The following is a 15,971-nucleotide window of genomic DNA, read 5'->3' as shown; positions in this document are numbered from 1 at the left end:
CCCTGGCAGCCGGCTGAACACAGAGAGAGATGGCCTCCAGAATTACGAGGCTCTGTTAGGTCTCACTAACTTCTCAGGAAGAAGCGATAAACTTAGGTGAGTTTAACTGCTTTCTAACCTTCTTTCTTCCCCAGCAGTGAATGTGAATTTCAGTTCAACGCTTTTCTTGTAGGATTCTGAAGACTGGTCAGTTTGAGCTACCTTTGGCCAGAGCTACAAATGTCTCAGAACTAAAAGATTAATAAAATAGCCAGGAAGGGGAGATCGGCACGTTTTCCTCTAGAAAGCAGAAAGACATGAACCTAATCTGCATTAGATGGGGAATGAACCACATAGAATCATAGAATCACTTTGGTTGGAAAAGACCTTTAAGATCATCGAGTCCAACCCTTAACCTAACCCTGCCATCCCACCACTAAACCATGTCCCTAAGCACCTCATCTATCCTTCTTTTAAATACCTCCAAGGATGGGGACTCTACCACCTCCCTGGGCAGCCCATTCCAGAGCCTGACAACCCTTTCAGTGAAGAAGTTTTTCCTAATATCTAACCTAAACCTGCCCTGGCGCAGCTTCAAACCATTCCCCCTCATCCTATCATCTGTTACCAGGGAGAAGAGGCCGACCCCCACCTCCCTACAGCCTCCTTTCAGGTAGCTGTAGAGGGCGATCAGGTCTCCCCTCAGCCTCCTCTTCTCCAGACTAAACAACCCCAGTTCCCTCAGCCGTTCCTCGTATGACTTGTGCTCCAGACCCCTCACCAGCTTGGTTGCTCTCCTCTGGACATGCTCCAGCAATGCAACATCCTTCTTGTAGTGAGGGGCCCAAAACTGAACACAGTATTCGAGGTGCGGCCTCACCAGCACCGAGTACAGGGGCACGATGACTTCCCTTGTCCTGCTGGTCACACTATTCCTGATACAGGCCAGGATGCCATTGGCCTTCTTGGCCACCTGGGCACACTGCTGGCTCATATTCAGCCGGCTGTCAACCAGTACCCCCAGGTCCTTTTCCGCCAGGCAGCTTTCCAGCCACTCTTCCCCAAGCCTGTAGCGCTGCATGGGGTTGTTGTGACCAAAGTGCAGGACCCGGCACTTGGCCTTGTTGAACCTCATGCAGTTGGCCTCGGCCCATCGATCCAGCCTGTCCAGGTCTCTCTGCAGAGCCCTCCTCCCTTCAAGCAGATCAACACTACCACCCAGTTTGGTGTCGTCTGCAAATTTGCTGAGGGCACACTCAATCCCCTCACCCAGGTCATTGATAAAGATATTAAACAAGACTGGCCCTAGAACGAGCTCCAGTGCTGCGAGCACTGATTTGTTTCAAAGCCTTCCCTGTCTGCAGTTATTTTATAAGTTGGTTATAGCTTGTCCCATGATGTATTTTATTTGACTGCTCTTTAACGCAGGATGAAGATAGTAAAAGAGAGGGCCCTGCCAGATATTGAAAACTATATGTTTGAGAATCATGACCAGCTTCGACAGGCAGCCACAGAGTGCATGTGCAACCTGGTGGTCAACAAGGAGGTAACTCACTGGGCATCTCAGACTTGACTGCGTGCACCAGTTCATGAGCCACTGCGATGAGGCGTTCCTAAATGTGTTATCTCTGGATATCATGGCTGAAGTTGGTGGTGTTACTGTGTGGTGAGGATGATGAGAAAGTCCAGGTTGCAGCAGCAGGGGCCCTGGCCATGCTTACAGCAGCACAAAAGAAACTCTGCTCTAAGATGACCGAAGTGGTAAGACCAGAAGTTTGCTTATGGGCAGTGTAGAGATCCCCTTGAAGGGGCCTGGCTCAGGCATAAAAATGCCTCTCAAAAGGAAGACGGAGTCCACCAGTTTGATAGTGAGGAACTTTGTGGTGAAGCTGAAACCTGGGTGTGCATGTTCCTAGTCCATCCCTGCCCAAAGTAAACCAGCCTGCCTTACACTAGACTTCATCTCAGAGCCAAAACATTTTTATATAGCCATTCCTCAAGCTAAGTCCAGAATGCTAACTGTCAAGCAAGGTTAGGAGTGCAGAATATTATTCTATAGGCCCTTAAAGCTTTTGATAACCTGAAATCCAAACCTTGTTTCAGTCAGAAATGAGAAGATCTTGATGGATAATGTATAACCTATTGAGCTTTACAGGTCCCAAAACATCTCCATTCCCTGCACAGAACTGTAGGTGCCAAGAACTCAGACCCTGCATAGCTGAATATCTGTGCAGAGCTGTGAGCTCATGAACCCTGTTGTGTTGCACACACACTGATGTTGGATACTGGGGCTTGTTAGGATAAAAATAATTAGTCAAGCCAAAGGAGGGGCTCAGTGCAGGGGGTGGGTGGTCTGCTTCTGGTCATCTCAGCTGTGTCAATCGGATTCTTTGCACAGGGATTATGCAGCAGCCTAAACATGAAACGTGTTTCATGTGGCGCTAGTGCCATGAAAGCTTCTGACTTTTTAAGTGTAATAACAATTGGGTTTTAAACCCTGAAGCCAGGTTTCCTTAGCTAAACAATCAAATAACCCTACCTGATATGAGCATGAAGAGGTAAGTCCCTCGGTTCCTTCTGAGAAATGCCTGGCCAAACTCGCGTTCTTGGCTGAGGTATTCTTTAGATTGATACTAATGATCTCTGTCTCCCTTGAAGACCACCCAGTGGCTTGAAATCCTGCAGAGGCTCTGCTTGCATGATACTATGGAAGTGCAGCACCGAGGACTGGTGGTTGCTTTCAACTTAATCAGTGCTGACAAAGAGCTAGCGAAGAAGCTGGTGGAGTCAGAGCTCCTAGAGATCTTGACCTACATCGGTAAGCAAGAAGATGACCCCAAGAAGCAGCACATCATTAATGTAGCACGTGATTGCCTCACAAGGTGCATGGATTATGGGCTGATCAAACCTCTCTCTCAGGCATGAGGAAATGAAAAGCACCAAAAAAGGCTGAATGTGGGGTAAAAGAGCTAATGAGAAATGTGGAAAAGTGAGAGCCATGAGGAAAATCTAGTGCCACTGTCAAGGCATGGAATAGTTTGGGGGACACCTTTTGGAGGACCAGAAACTATGAGGAAAAGGGGGACATTTGCCTGGGAAATTTGGGAAGTGTCCATCTGAGTAATTCCCAGATGGTGTAAATTGTTTCTTTGCCCCCATTCAGCTGATAAGGATGAAAGCTTTAAGGCCCAGCTGTAAAAAAGTTGGTTGTGTTGGAAATGTGCCAGGGGGTGGTTGGAAGGAACTTCAGCTGAGCTGAAACCTGTTCTGCAACCATCTACAGCCCCTGGTATTTCTGGAAATTCTAGTGGTGGTGGAACAGGAAGCATTGAACGTGTTCTATTCCCTAGTCAGAAAATAGGCTGGGTTTTATCTGTATGCTTTTTTGTTCATTTATGGTATGTTTAAACAGGCTTAAGTGGTGTGCCAAAGTGTGAGGATGGTGGATGAACTCTTAATAAACTCTATGTTCTATGTGGAGTTCCTGTTCTGCTTTTAATTAAGCAAATGGAAAAATCTAAGGCAACTCTCACTTGCAGCCCTGCATCATACCCAGGAAGCTGGAGTAATTGGTAGCACAGGCTGAATTTTCACCACTTGCAAACTATCTGGTGCTGCTTGAATGAGCATGTGAAGTCGCTGTCCGAGGAGGTGGCACTAACGGGTTAAGCTGAGGTTCACACCAGGGCCCAGTGTTTGGTTCAAGAGGGAACGTTGAAAAGATCTCATCTATAGAAGAAGCGGAATAAGAAGCAAACACACCAGTTAGTCATCACATTAATCTTTATTACATAAATCTTTACATTCAAGCACAGATTCTTTATGCACGCTATGGACTACACAGAAAAATCAGACCCTTGCTTTAGACCCCTTGGGGTGGGGGGGAGGGAGAAAAATCTATCTAAGCAATATAGTAAATATGATCTTGCTTGGCAATGATTTAAGCATAAATTCAAGTGCGTTAAAATACTTCTGATGCTAGTAAATGTCAGCGATCCTCACATGATAGGCATGGCATGATTAAGTGTGGAGGTTTGGGGGTTATGAAAGGAACCATGGGGATAGTCTTTCCTTGTATGTTGATTAAGAAAAAAAAAATAATGCAAAGTGCCTCTCGCTGCCTGAAATTAGAAAAGTAAGAATTTTGAAGGTAAAAGGCAAATTTATTTGGAGGGTGATTCCAGCTGTGTACAACATCATCTCCTCCTGGTAACCACATTCACTCAAATCACTGGTGCTTTACAATCGTACTAGGACATCAGACTGTGCTTCCAAATCAACTGAACCACAGATCATTCTGTGATGGAAGACAATATGGTTTGTTTTCAACCAGCCTTCAGTTTTGGATACCCAGATTTAGATACCAATTTTAGGAATTTTGGATCTGTCTTTCCGAAGTACTTTGCATCCGGCTCTATACAGAAAGTTTTATCTAGCCAGCATGTCTGAAACCAAGACACAAAATGCCATTGGTATCTGCAGGCGGTTAGGCGAAGTTTCCTTCTCCAGCTAAAGCTCCTCTTCGGAACAATTCGGTTCTTCTAACCCATACTGACTCTTGCTGAAATTGAGTGGGGAAACTAATTCTGTAAAAGCCATTTATTTCTATTTCTTAGCTAAAAAATGGACAGAAGGCCTCATTTTTACTTTCCTAAATATCAGAATGGAGGTTGTCTTTTTAAAAATGGCTTCTAACGCTGGATGCCAGTGCTGTTTGGTAACTTCTCTGAGTACTACTGTGAGTATGAGTGAGCTGGTAAAAGCCAGAACATCTTCTGATTTCCTGTCTTGGCATGGAGACTTCAACTCTTTCACCTGGCAATGCACTTACAAGCAGTCAAAGGCTGAGCGTCGGGTTTTGCAAGTGCTTGAAAGGAGCCTTTGGGAAATGATGGAATTCTACTGATATTCGAACCATCTATCTCTTTTTCTCTGCATTATTGAAACCTTACATTTGATTTAAAACAGACTGTAGAGGCTTCCCAAGAACATCTGGGCTTTTAGAGAGAATCAGCCGTTACAAAGGAAATCCTTCTACTTCAGATCTAGAGTAAAAAAAATTCCAACATACATACCCATTGACCTGTCAGGGCCTTGCTGGGATCCTATGTGGTCACCTGTTCTGAGTTATGAAATAACAAGTGTAGATTTAAATTAGCTCTGGATGCTACACAGACCAATATATTTCCTAATATTTCATCCTGAAAGTGAAAGGATTGAGGAATAATACCAAACACAATGCTTCTTTCTAAGCCAGAGAAACGACGGATACTGTCAAGAGTAGCATGTTCCTGTGGTCCTCCCTCCATTCTTCTTAATGATATATTTGACTTTGACTTCTTCATTTCCAACTCCAGTATTCCAGAGTATGCTTTCACTTCTTCTTCAGTGTAGCACAGAACAGCAATATCTTTCTCAGAGTGACCCCTTTTAAGATATCTATGACAATGTTTTGCCACGTACATTGCTATTCTGTTTCTGTCTAGGTTTTGTTTTATTTTCACACAGCCTTGCACAACCTGAGCACACCTGGCTCTGCATAGTAGGTTTTTCAAACGTTGCGTGGGAATATTTAGGGTAGAGTACTTCACAATCTCTTCCATCTTTTCTTTTAGATAGCTATAGATACTGCTAGCGTTACGAACCACTTTGGTTAGTGACTCGACAGGATCGTGCCTTCTGGCTCCTGGAAGACCAGTTGGGAATCTGTGACTTGTCTGTAAGTAGTCCAAGAAAATCCAGAAAAAGCCAGGCTCAGGAAGCTCTGGTGATGAAGTTAGTGTCAAGGCTTTGTAATACCAATCACCTTCCCCAGCTTGGAAATTCTGTGCTTCATCAATTATGATGTGCTTCACATAATTAAATCTTTCCTTCAAAAAGGCTACTCTTGTCACAGCTCGGCAAAGGTTTTTCTGCCTACAGAAGAGATACAAGTAGATTAAAAACAATCACTGCATTGCAAACTACTGGTTATACTTGATCAGAACGAAGTGAATGCCCATGATATTGAAGTCATATTTATTCGTAGATGCTCAGAGAGAAAAGAATTTGAGCTTTACTAAAACCGCCTCCCAGCTACATACTTCAAACACTGCAATGGTGGTGGACCAAATAGCATATCAAATGTACTAATCACTACTCAGCTATTTAAAAATGCTGGTCAAAGAACAGAATGTTGAAATAAATGAATAACTGGAGAAAATACTTACTGCACAAAATCTCTTAGAGGCTGGTTCTCGCATACATAAAGAATTTCCTGCTCCCTGCACTGCAGCATAAGTTTTATTTTCTCTATGATCTTCAGGGCCACTACAGTTTTCCCTGTTCCTGGTAGCCCATAAATGTACAGCTTCTTAGTTTTGTGAAGATTTTCTGACAGCAGCTGGTATTGTTTGAAGGTCAAGACGTTCAAAAATTCAGAACCAACATGGTCACTTAAAAAGGACTTGAAAGTCAGCAGAGCTACTGTGAGAGCACGCAAGAGGGCCTTCAGGTTGTCACTGTTGATTACACTGTAATTTGGGGGATACATTTCTTGAATATTCAGATCCCCTTCTTTTCCACAGTTAATTTTGGACGGCAAAGTCAGTAGCTTTGGTATTACACACAATTTGTGAATATAGCCCCCAGTGTTGACTAATTTCTCCTTCAGCCTCAAGGCTATGAGTCTTGAGTATTCAAACAAATCCTCTGAGATATGATTCTTACAGATTGTATAAAGGATAGGCGGCCTACCCTTGGCTATTAGGAGAACATCACAAATTATGTCTTGGTTTTCTGGCAAGCCGACCTCAACAGCCCAGCTTCTGGAAAATATCAGAACTCCCTCAGACAGCTGCTTCAATTGATTTTTCATTAAAATATCTAACCCTGGATGTTCTTGGAAGAGATCTTCACTGAGATTTTCTGGAGTATATGTTATGCTGTGGGATCCCACTAACAAGGCAAAGCAGAAGAAATGGTTAGTGTTAGTATAAGATAAGCAAGTCCAGTCCTCTGAAATTATTCTGTGGGAACTGATATTGGTGAAGGCTACAAATATAGACCATAGCTGCCTGAAATACCTTTTTTGCTTCTCCAAAATTTTCCTTAACCACTCCATGTGTTTCCAGATTCTTTTGCAAAGACTACTTCCTCAGGGAACTCAATCCTCGCCTCCTACCCAGATCTCTCCCTTTGCTAAAAATGCCAACACAGGACCAGCTGTTGCTAACCTCATTTAGGAGAGCTGGCAAGAAACAGTAACGGCTCAGTACAAAAGCACCCAGAGACCTGCCTGATCTTGCAATGCCACAGAAACATTGGACTGCAACTGGCAGCAGACTCTCCACTCTGGTCCCAGCCCCCATCACAGGCTCAGTATTTACACTGGGCTGATTCCAGGTGACCTTCTCCTCCCATCTTTCCCATTTTTCGCTGGACTGCGAAAAGACATTGGCATGGCTGTGCTCAGTTCCCAGAGAAGTTCAGCTAGCTGAGCTCCTTCATGTCAATAGCTAGCAGAAAATCAGCCCTTGGGGAAGGGGGGTCATCAGGCATTTGAATGCAGTGTTGCTGTCAGATCTGCAAATTATTTCCATGTCCTTCACTTGTTTAAAGAATGTCTTCAAACTCATCTGTGACCTTCACCATACCCTTGAGATTCATGTTGTAAACCTACCAGACTGTGAAAGCAACGTGCAGACCTACCTGGAAACAGTTGCTTGCAAAGGTCATCAACACTGTCAAGGCCCTGGTGTGAATAAACTGGCTTGGCAAGAGGTGGCCCCTCTGTCAGACTGAGCTCTTGACTAAAGGTCTCAGAAAACTTTGAAAGGTCTGTGAAAGAAAAAATAAAAACATGTATACAGCATGAGCACTTACCGTCCCTCTGTGCAAGAGCCACAAGCTGTCCTCATGCTGGTTTTAAATCTTTTTTTTTTTTTTAAATAATAAATGCAATGCATAGACAGAAACCTTGCAACTCACATGGATAGCAGCTGATTAGCAACAGAATGGGCTCAGGTCATGGACCATGGAGCTGCTCTTGGTTTCCTTATCTCATTAGCTGCTGTTGTGACCTCTAACTCTGTTAGTGATACCCCTTCCTTTCACTGCCCAAGAGTTGGCCAATGAACAATTTATCTGTCCATAGCTCTCAGCTTATTAGGCTGGCAGCAGCAGTGTAGAATGCCCCTAAAAAGCAGGAGGGAAAGTATAGTTAAGCCTGAAAGCAAATGGTAATTTGCAAATGGCAATTACCATGGACTATGGCAATTATGTAAAAAACCACATGCACTGGGGTCTAAGCTCAAAAGCAGTCAACCTGAGGCATGGAGAGCTCATGCTGCAAAAGCAGGCCCTAACATTGGCATTAAAAAGCTGCTAGTCACCTGCTGCAGCCTGAAGCAAGCATTAAAGGAACATAAGCAGCAGAAAGACAGGTATTTAGCAAGGACCTGAAGCAGTCAAACAACACTCATATGATTCTATGAACACTGCCAGGACAGGAGCAAGAAAATAAAAGGAAATATTAAAAATGGAAAGGGATTGTCCTAGCTCTTTTGGACCTGGATCAGCAGCGGTCATCCATTCAGCCCACTTGTTCACGCTCAGTCTGCTGATGGTGCTGCCTTCCACCAGCCACGACTCTGGGTCTTCAGGAAACACGACGCACGTAAATGGCTGAATCTTCAGAGCACAGACGTAGCCACAGTGATCTCCAGACTTGTGGTATACTTTGAAGATTTTGTGTTCATACCTTATGTTGTGTATACTTCCACTCCCACAGAAATGGAAGAGGGTTAATTTGTTTTGAACGGAATTGATTAAGAGACTTAATTTTTCAAGGTCCTCATCATCGCTGCTGAATCCCTGCACTCTGCTGTCATCATCCACACCAATCCATAAATACCCACCGCCTGTGTTTGCAAATCCAGCGATATACTGAGGTAATATCTCTCTGACACGAGTCAAAAATTTTTCAGTTGAATAGTGCTTAAATTCCACCTCTGCTGACTCTGTGAAAGGGAGTATCTCTCCATGTTGCAGCTGGTCCCTATTAAACAACTCAGCAACAGCATTATTTATAATATTCATGTCTCCTTCAATAGCCCTTGTCCTCCTGGCTTCACCTTGCTTTTCTTTAAGGAACACAAGAGCTTCAGAAGGGCCCATGTAGGAAAGTGCCGCGCCACTTTTTGCATACAACCCAGTATTCAGGCTACAGATTCGTGGCTTTACACTTGTAGAGGTTGTGTTTTCACTGCTCCAGGTTTTCACAAAAATCAAAAGGTAGTTACCTCGCTGTTCAAAGTCCAGGTATTTTCTCCAGTCTGGAAATAAAAGAAGAGACCGAAAAGTCCCTTCGAAATCTAGGCCGATCTTATCTCTCTCCAAGTTGTAGTTTTCATTTTCAATTTCTGCCATTATGACACCTCCTCCAGAGTTCAGCAAAGCACACGTTGCGTAGGCAAGGTTGTATTTTTGATCTTGTTTTGAATTTTTTGGTATCTTTTTTCTTGCTTTGTCACCAAAATGTGTTTTTCCAACACACAAAACTACTTCAGGATACTTTGTTGCTAAATTAACCCAGACCTTCTGCTGTGGTTGATTGCCTTCAAGAGCCATTCTGGGCCTGAAACAATTGTAAAAAAATTGCTTACCATTTGTGCTGAAACATCAATCTTCCAAAGACTTCCCCAAAACATTAGTTAAACAGTGCCCATCCTTCGAACAATTAATACACTGAGTCACAGACATGAGAGCAAAAGGAATTTTCCTCCACTTCCAAAATAGAGCACTTGCTTCAAACTTAAGATTGTCCCCCAGTGCCCAGGTGTTTATTTTTCTGTCCTTGAGCATGAGGTGACATAGGGACCTTGCTGCCATCTGTCCCTTTGAACACAGAAGCAGCCTCAAATAGCTTCTCTACAGCCAGGCTCATTACTCCCTTCAACACCACCCCCTTACATATTCCTGGACTGTATGGCTGTCCTGGTTTCGGCTAGGATAGAGTTAATTTTCTTCACAGTGGCTTGCATAGTGCTGTGTGATTTGGTACTAGAAGAATGTTGATAACACACTGATGTTTTTTGATAAGTAGTGCTTAGACTAGTTAAGGACTTTTTCAGCTTCCCCTGCTCTGCCAGGGGCACAAGAAGCTGGGAGGAGGCACAGCCAGGACAGCTGACCCCAACTGGCCCACAAGGGCTATTCCAGACCATATAACGTCATGCTTGGGGGGAGTTAGTCAGGGGAGAGGGATTGCTGCTCCGGGTGGGCTGGGCATCAGTCAGCGAGTGGTGAGCAATTGCATTGTGCATCACTTGTTTTGTATATTCTATTACCATTATTATTATTATTATTATTATTATTATTATTCTTTTCTCTTACTAAACTGTCTTTATCTCAACCCATGGGTTTTACTTTTTTTTTTCCTGATTCTCTCCCTAATCCCACTGAGGGTGGGGGGGAATGAGTAAGTGGCTATGTGGGGTTAAACCACGACAACGGCTGCCTCTTCTCCCCTGTAATCACCCAGAAAAGGCTGTGCTAAGCCTCACCTTGATCTTAAGAATCCAGTAATCTTACCAATTAATAATCAATAAATAATAACAACTGACCCTTCTACTTCCAGCTCTGTTTGGCCACCCTTGCTAGTAAGGCAGCTGAATCTTGGCTGATTGCCACTTGGTACTCGGACTGTAGGCAAATTTGTTGAAATAGTGGCAAACTGCATCTGCATCCCATTTAAGCCAATTCCTTAAAATGAAATCCAGCCCCCTTGCTACAAAACACATCTGTGGTACAAAAGCACTAGGAAATAAATGAAAGTGTGCCTAGAAGAGATCTAGCCTGTGACAGGAGGGCAGCTTATTTCTGGTAGCACAGATTTGCCTTCTGCATAGCCAAATATTAAGCCAGAGAGCTGCAGGGCACAAAAATTGCAGTGAGCATCTCCTTCAGACCTGATACAGGAGGCCTTGTCTGCCTCTCCTGAGTTAGCTCTGCTGAGGAACACCACTCTGCTCCTCATAGCTCTGTGTTATGGTTCAACTAAAGCAGCAAGAGTGTTAATGTGGGATAATTTTTGCTACCAGGTAGAGGAATTTCCCCATCCAGTTCCATGATCCCCCCTCTAGCTTGCTGCAACAGGACAGCCTGGCTGACAGCTGGGATCTCGGACTCGCCTGGTACAACAGACCAAAGGACTTACCCCAGCTCTTTTTCTTAGTTCTGGGCTAAAACATCAGTATTTGAAGTATCAATTTTGAATCCTTAAATATTTAAGTCAGAGCATGATGCGCAGCAGAAATGGGGTACAACATATCCGGAGCATGTTAACTTGTTTTCTTCCCTGCCCCCTCCCTCTGTTAAAATGTAAGAGAACGAAACTTACTTTGTTGCTGGTTTCACTTCTCTGCTAGCTTTTTTTTTTTCTTCCCCTCTGTCAACAGACTTCACTGGACCTTTATAGCTCTACTGGAAGTTCAAAACTAGTTTCTATTGGAAGCCCAGCTCTCCAGAGCTTACATCCCTCCCCCTGGCACTTTTCCAGTGGCAAAACCTATGAGAGGAAATGAAGAAAAAGAATTTAGAAGAAATCCCCAATTTACCGAATATACATGCGTTATTGTTTGTTCAGTCTGAAAAGCTGGTGTTCCATTAAACTTTTAGAACCTCAGAGTCAGAGATACAGTTCTGGAAGCTGGGAAGCAGGACAGCAAGCTAGAAAGTCCTGTGCAGAAGATACAGTCTGTGTATCTTGATTTGCAACATTTGCAATAGGCGAATCAATTTTCTTACCTTTTTGTACTGAAAAAGCACACTAATACTGTCATTTTATACTGAAATCATGCCCATATACTTTCAGCTGAAATAATTAAAGTTATGGGTTAACACTGCCTCACAACTTTTCCCTGTGAAAGTGATCCACACAGGGGGCCACTTTGGAGTATCCTCAGTGCCTGGGCAAAATTCCAGCAAAGGCACAGAGATTGGGGCAATAGGGGGAGGACTGAGAACAGGGAAGGTTGGGGGCTTGACTGCAAAGCCTTGAGAAGCCTCATACAGCAGTGGCTGAGTGTGCCCTGGGTATCAGCTCAACAAAGTTGGGTATTTTTTTGAGGGGAGATGAGAGAAAATTAAATAGTGTGGGAAAAGAGCAAGCTAGCGCTCAACTGTGGAAACTTGCTTGCATAAAAGGGAGGAAATAGAAACATTCTGTTTGTGGGCAGCATTACAGCTTCATGTGCAAAGTAAAAATGCTTTTTAGCATTTGATCCCATATTGTGTAAAAGAGAGTCTCCTGCTCAACCCCCTTGGCAGGAGCTGGTGTAATACCCCCCTTTCCTTGCTCTGCCCCTTGTCTTCTCCTTTCTCTTCATCCCCCTCCAGGCTCCATTCTGGTGTCCCGGGCTTCTTTTCATTTATGACAAAGCAGAATTGAATTTTTCATGGCGCCCACCACCAGTTACAGAAAACTTCCCCACTTCCCCTCTGTGGGCTGTGCAGAGTCAGAATGAAACCTGCAGGTGCATGGAGGGGGTTAAAAAGCTTTTCTTTCTTGAACTTTTTGAGTCTCCTTACATGCTTACTATGTCACAGGGCTGTCTTTGCCCCTCAGATTGGATCCCCCTCTTCATCCCGCACAGAAAGGCCCCCGGCAGGGTCAGACACCCCAGGAAAACCAACCTGAAATACATCTCCCCCACAGCCACGCGTGTTAGGCAAGAATTTCTTGCAAACTGCTGCCCATCAGGACGAACCAAGTTACTGCTTTAAAACAACATGAAGAATTTACTTTTCTGGCCTTAAGCAGGTGTTTTATTTTAATTTCTATATTAGATCATGGTATTTCCTTTGCAAAGCACCTTCTGTTCAATTATTGGAATATTTTTATTTCTTCCACTTCTGTTTGATTTTTCCCCTCTTTTTTCCTCCTAGTTATTTTGAAGGGAGGCTAAAGGGTTAACAAAAGGACCTTTGTGAAGCCAACTGCAGATCCATCTTAAATTGCTAGCATTGTGTTTTAGATTAACTTACTAATCATGTGAAGTAAACTATAGATAAGAAACTAACACTGTAGGGAATGTGGAAAAGGGGAGATTAGTAGCAAATGGCCCATCTTTGTTACAGGCTTTGGAAGGCCTGTAGGAGAACAAAGTGTCTACTGGCTGTGTAGTTCTGACAGTGGAATAAGGGGGGTGGAAGCTGGAGTTCACCAAAAGGACAAGGTGAAGAAGAGGAGTGGATGAAGTAAACGACCCCTGAAGACCACCGACTCAAATCACTGAGCATGCGCAGTTGGGAGGGACTTATGGAAATGACCTCTTGAAACTAATTTTAATACGAAGCGGGGACAGGTTATGCCTATGTATAGGCGTATTGGGAAACTTCAAGTATATGTAACACTTTGCTACGTATAAACAGGACAAGCTGCCGCGTTGCGGTGCGCACGACTTTGGTGGGACTACCCCCCGTGCCGCCCAGCGCTGAATAAACATACCTACTGTACAATCTTACAGATTGTGGAGTCTGTTTTCCGCACGCCAATTTTCACGGTGATACCACACTCATCACGCTGCCCCTTGTCGTGGAGCCGTTACTACACAACATGCGTCCGGGAGAGCCGGGGTCTTAGGACCAGACAGCGCTTGAGGCAGTATCTTTTCACCGCCTTCTGCCTCAGCTCAGCAAGCCGTGTGGCTGAGGAAACGAAAGTCAGAAAGCGAAACGGCTCCGGCGGAGGCTGTCACATGGGGACCGCAGGGGAGGTCCGGGCTTTCCCGCCCCCTCAGACATCCTCAGAGCGGGAACGGCTCGCGCCACGCGAACTCCACTAACGCACCGTCCTATTGGCTCCCACCCGGCCTCCCCGGCAGTACCGCGCACTACCATTGGCTGTTGGCCACCGGGGGTGGGACAAAGGCGGGCATCTCGACCTCGGTGTGGCTGGGCTTGCGTGAGCGCGAGTGCGGTGGCCTGAGGGTGGGGGAGCCCTGGGGTGCCTGGGTGTCAAGGAGGGTACAAGGGTAGGGTAGCTGAGGGCTCAGGGTGTGGGGGGCCGGGGCTAAAGGGGTGCGGAGGCTGAGGGGGGTGAACCCGACCGAGGTAGGGCATCCGGGGCTGAGGGGGGCGATGAGCAAAGCGGGGGGAGGATATTTGTGGGCTAGGGGGATGCAGGGGGCTGAGCAGGGCAGGGGCTGAGGGAGATTGGGTGGATAGGGGCGGAGTATCTGGGGACTGAAGAGCTGCAAGGGGCTCGGGGGAGGAATGCAGGGAGGGAGATGGGAAGTAGGGTGCAAATGGGTGATATGAGGGAAGGGCTAGATCAAAACATGTCTCTGGACCCAAGGAGAGCCACTGACTTAACAAACATTTAAGGTATACCAGTTTTTTCTCTTTTTTTTTGCCTGGTACTGGCTCTCCTTGACCTTGGAATCCCAACTCATGACCTATCTTCCCTCACTCCAGCTTGGTTGTATCGGACATGTCACCCTCCTCCCTTCCTTTGCTCCCCTGCTAAATGTGCTTCATCCCCTTGTTATCTGTAACAGTAGGGGATGATATGGAAAAAACCCAAACCCATAATTCACAGATGAGTATAAAACTTAATTTGGCTCCTTTTATCTGTTGCATGCTTGCAGATCAGCCAAAGCTTTAATTAATACCTATTTGGAGTCTCTTCTGCCCTGTGGGGTGGCAGTAAAGGGGACCAATGTGTATAGGTGTGTCAGGAGGAAGAAGAGGGGTTTTGCTGGCTTAGCTAATGGTGTTTGGGAAGGGAAATGGAAAGCTTTTGCCTGTGTTTCTCTACCAATGTGGCTTTGTCATGCACACAACTGAACAAACAAGCTCTCTTTGAAGAGAATGTGTCTGTACTGATGGTGCAAAGTACCTCCTCTTCCGTGCTGCTGTGTGACAGAGGTGGGTAAAGGAAGGTAGAAATAGCAACTTGGGACTCAGTTTTTCAGGCTTCTAATAGCCACTCCTGTCCCGCCTCCCAGGGGTCACTGTTAACACATTGCAAACTGTCATGTAGAAAGCTATGTGATCCTGAAAAGAATTAACGTGGAACCCAAGTTAATCTGTGTGTGTTGGGGGTGAGGAGGTGTGTGTTTGTTTGCTTTTTCCTCTAAAAAAAACACCCAAACCCTTTTCTGTTCTAGTTCCTGACTTGGGAGCGAGCTCCTTATTGAATGGAAATACATTTGCCCAAAGCAATGATGAGCGAAGTATACTCTGAACTGGTATTGCTGAGACTTTGTGTCTTTGCTCTGACCAGGGCATGATCATGTAATCTTCTCTCTGAGCGTATTTAGGCTAAGCTCATCTAGATTAAAAGGCTTTGCTGCTTCTTGAAACTTTCTGATGCACCCTAAAATATATTGGAAAAAATATTAAGACTTTAGCAGTTTCTTGTACTGCCAGAAAAACAAAACTCTGATTTGAAAAGTGAGTAGTGCAAATACTTGTTTGGATTTGTGTATCTTGCTGCAACACTACGTTTAGTACTGAGCCTGAAAGGGGCTTCTTGTTTCTTCTTCTATGTGTGACGTGGCTTACAAAACTCCAGATACCCTGGTGCTGTATCTTCTCAGTCTGTGAATGCAATGCAGGCTCCATAAAATGGAGTTTGAGCTGTCTGCCCTGTAGCCACCTCATTAGCAGTTGGTTCAGCTGTGTTATCATCGAGTGATTGCCAGCACTGAGACAGGAGTATTTTTGGAAGCAAGTTGTGGTGCTGGGTCTGGCTCTGGTGCTCTGCTCTGGATCTGCAGACCTCCCGGGGCTGTGGGGGGAAAAGGCTGGGCTAATCAAGCAAGTACAGGAAAAGATACGGAGCTGTTCTCTAATCTAGTTCTTATTCTCTTCCAGGTCTCGGTGACAGCTTGACATTCATTTCTCAATTTCTGTGGAGAAGGAAGCTTCTGTGGGGAATATAGGAGTATAGTTACGGTGATTTTTCTCTTAACAGAAGCCACGTGGTTTCTGTTAAGGAAGTAGGG

At 44.9% G+C, this 15,971-nt stretch overlaps 2 protein-coding genes and 1 non-coding gene across 3 annotated transcripts in view; 2 read left to right on the top strand and 1 right to left on the bottom strand.

Annotated features, from left to right (window-relative positions):
* The window catches only part of UNC45B (unc-45 myosin chaperone B), a 12,766-nt gene extending 9,862 nt beyond the window's left edge, over nucleotides 1–2,904 (top strand). The window contains 4 exon segments of the mRNA XM_009645125.1: nucleotides 1–96; nucleotides 1,408–1,564; nucleotides 1,627–1,740; nucleotides 2,638–2,904. The exon segment at nucleotides 1–96 is cut by the window's left edge and continues 20 nt beyond it. Of these exon segments, the coding sequence (XP_009643420.1) occupies nucleotides 1–96; nucleotides 1,408–1,564; nucleotides 1,627–1,740; nucleotides 2,638–2,904 (634 nt within the window).
* Nucleotides 2,905–3,924: 1,020 nt separating this feature from the next.
* LOC104131812 (schlafen family member 13-like) lies at nucleotides 3,925–13,756 on the bottom strand. Its single transcript, XM_035900658.1, has 6 exons — nucleotides 13,469–13,756; nucleotides 11,360–11,527; nucleotides 8,529–9,595; nucleotides 7,669–7,797; nucleotides 6,189–6,915; nucleotides 3,925–5,895 (listed from the first exon to the last, which is right to left on the bottom strand). Exons 3-6 carry the CDS (start codon nucleotides 9,586–9,588, stop codon nucleotides 5,085–5,087), a joined length of 2,727 nt encoding a protein of 908 aa, XP_035756551.1. The 5' UTR covers nucleotides 9,589–9,595; nucleotides 11,360–11,527; nucleotides 13,469–13,756; the 3' UTR covers nucleotides 3,925–5,084.
* Nucleotides 13,757–15,180: 1,424 nt separating this feature from the next.
* LOC118452923 lies at nucleotides 15,181–15,278 on the top strand. Its single transcript, XR_004842806.1, has one exon. It is a non-coding gene; the product is annotated as a Z30 small nucleolar RNA (small nucleolar RNA).
* Nucleotides 15,279–15,971: the final 693 nt, after the last annotated feature.

Source organism: Egretta garzetta, unplaced genomic scaffold, assembly GCF_000687185.1.
Source record: "Egretta garzetta isolate BGI_Z169 unplaced genomic scaffold, ASM68718v1 scaffold108, whole genome shotgun sequence".
Taxonomy (NCBI): domain Eukaryota; kingdom Metazoa; phylum Chordata; class Aves; order Pelecaniformes; family Ardeidae; genus Egretta; species Egretta garzetta.
Note: the sequence above shows the minus strand (reverse complement) of the source record. Positions and strands in the feature narration are given on the sequence as shown.

Excerpts from the sequence above, each read along its gene's own strand:
- LOC104131812 (XM_035900658.1), bottom strand. The coding sequence starts at position 9,588 with ATGGCTCTTGAAGGCAATCAACCACAGCAGAAGGTCTGGGTTAATTTA. Across the intron at positions 6,916-7,668 it reads TTGCAAGCAACTGTTTCCAG|TGGGATCCCACAGCATAACA; the intron begins GTAGGTCTGCAC and ends TTGCCTTGTTAG. Across the intron at positions 5,896-6,188 it reads CCTCTAAGAGATTTTGTGCA|GCAGAAAAACCTTTGCCGAG; the intron begins GTAAGTATTTTC and ends TCTCTTCTGTAG.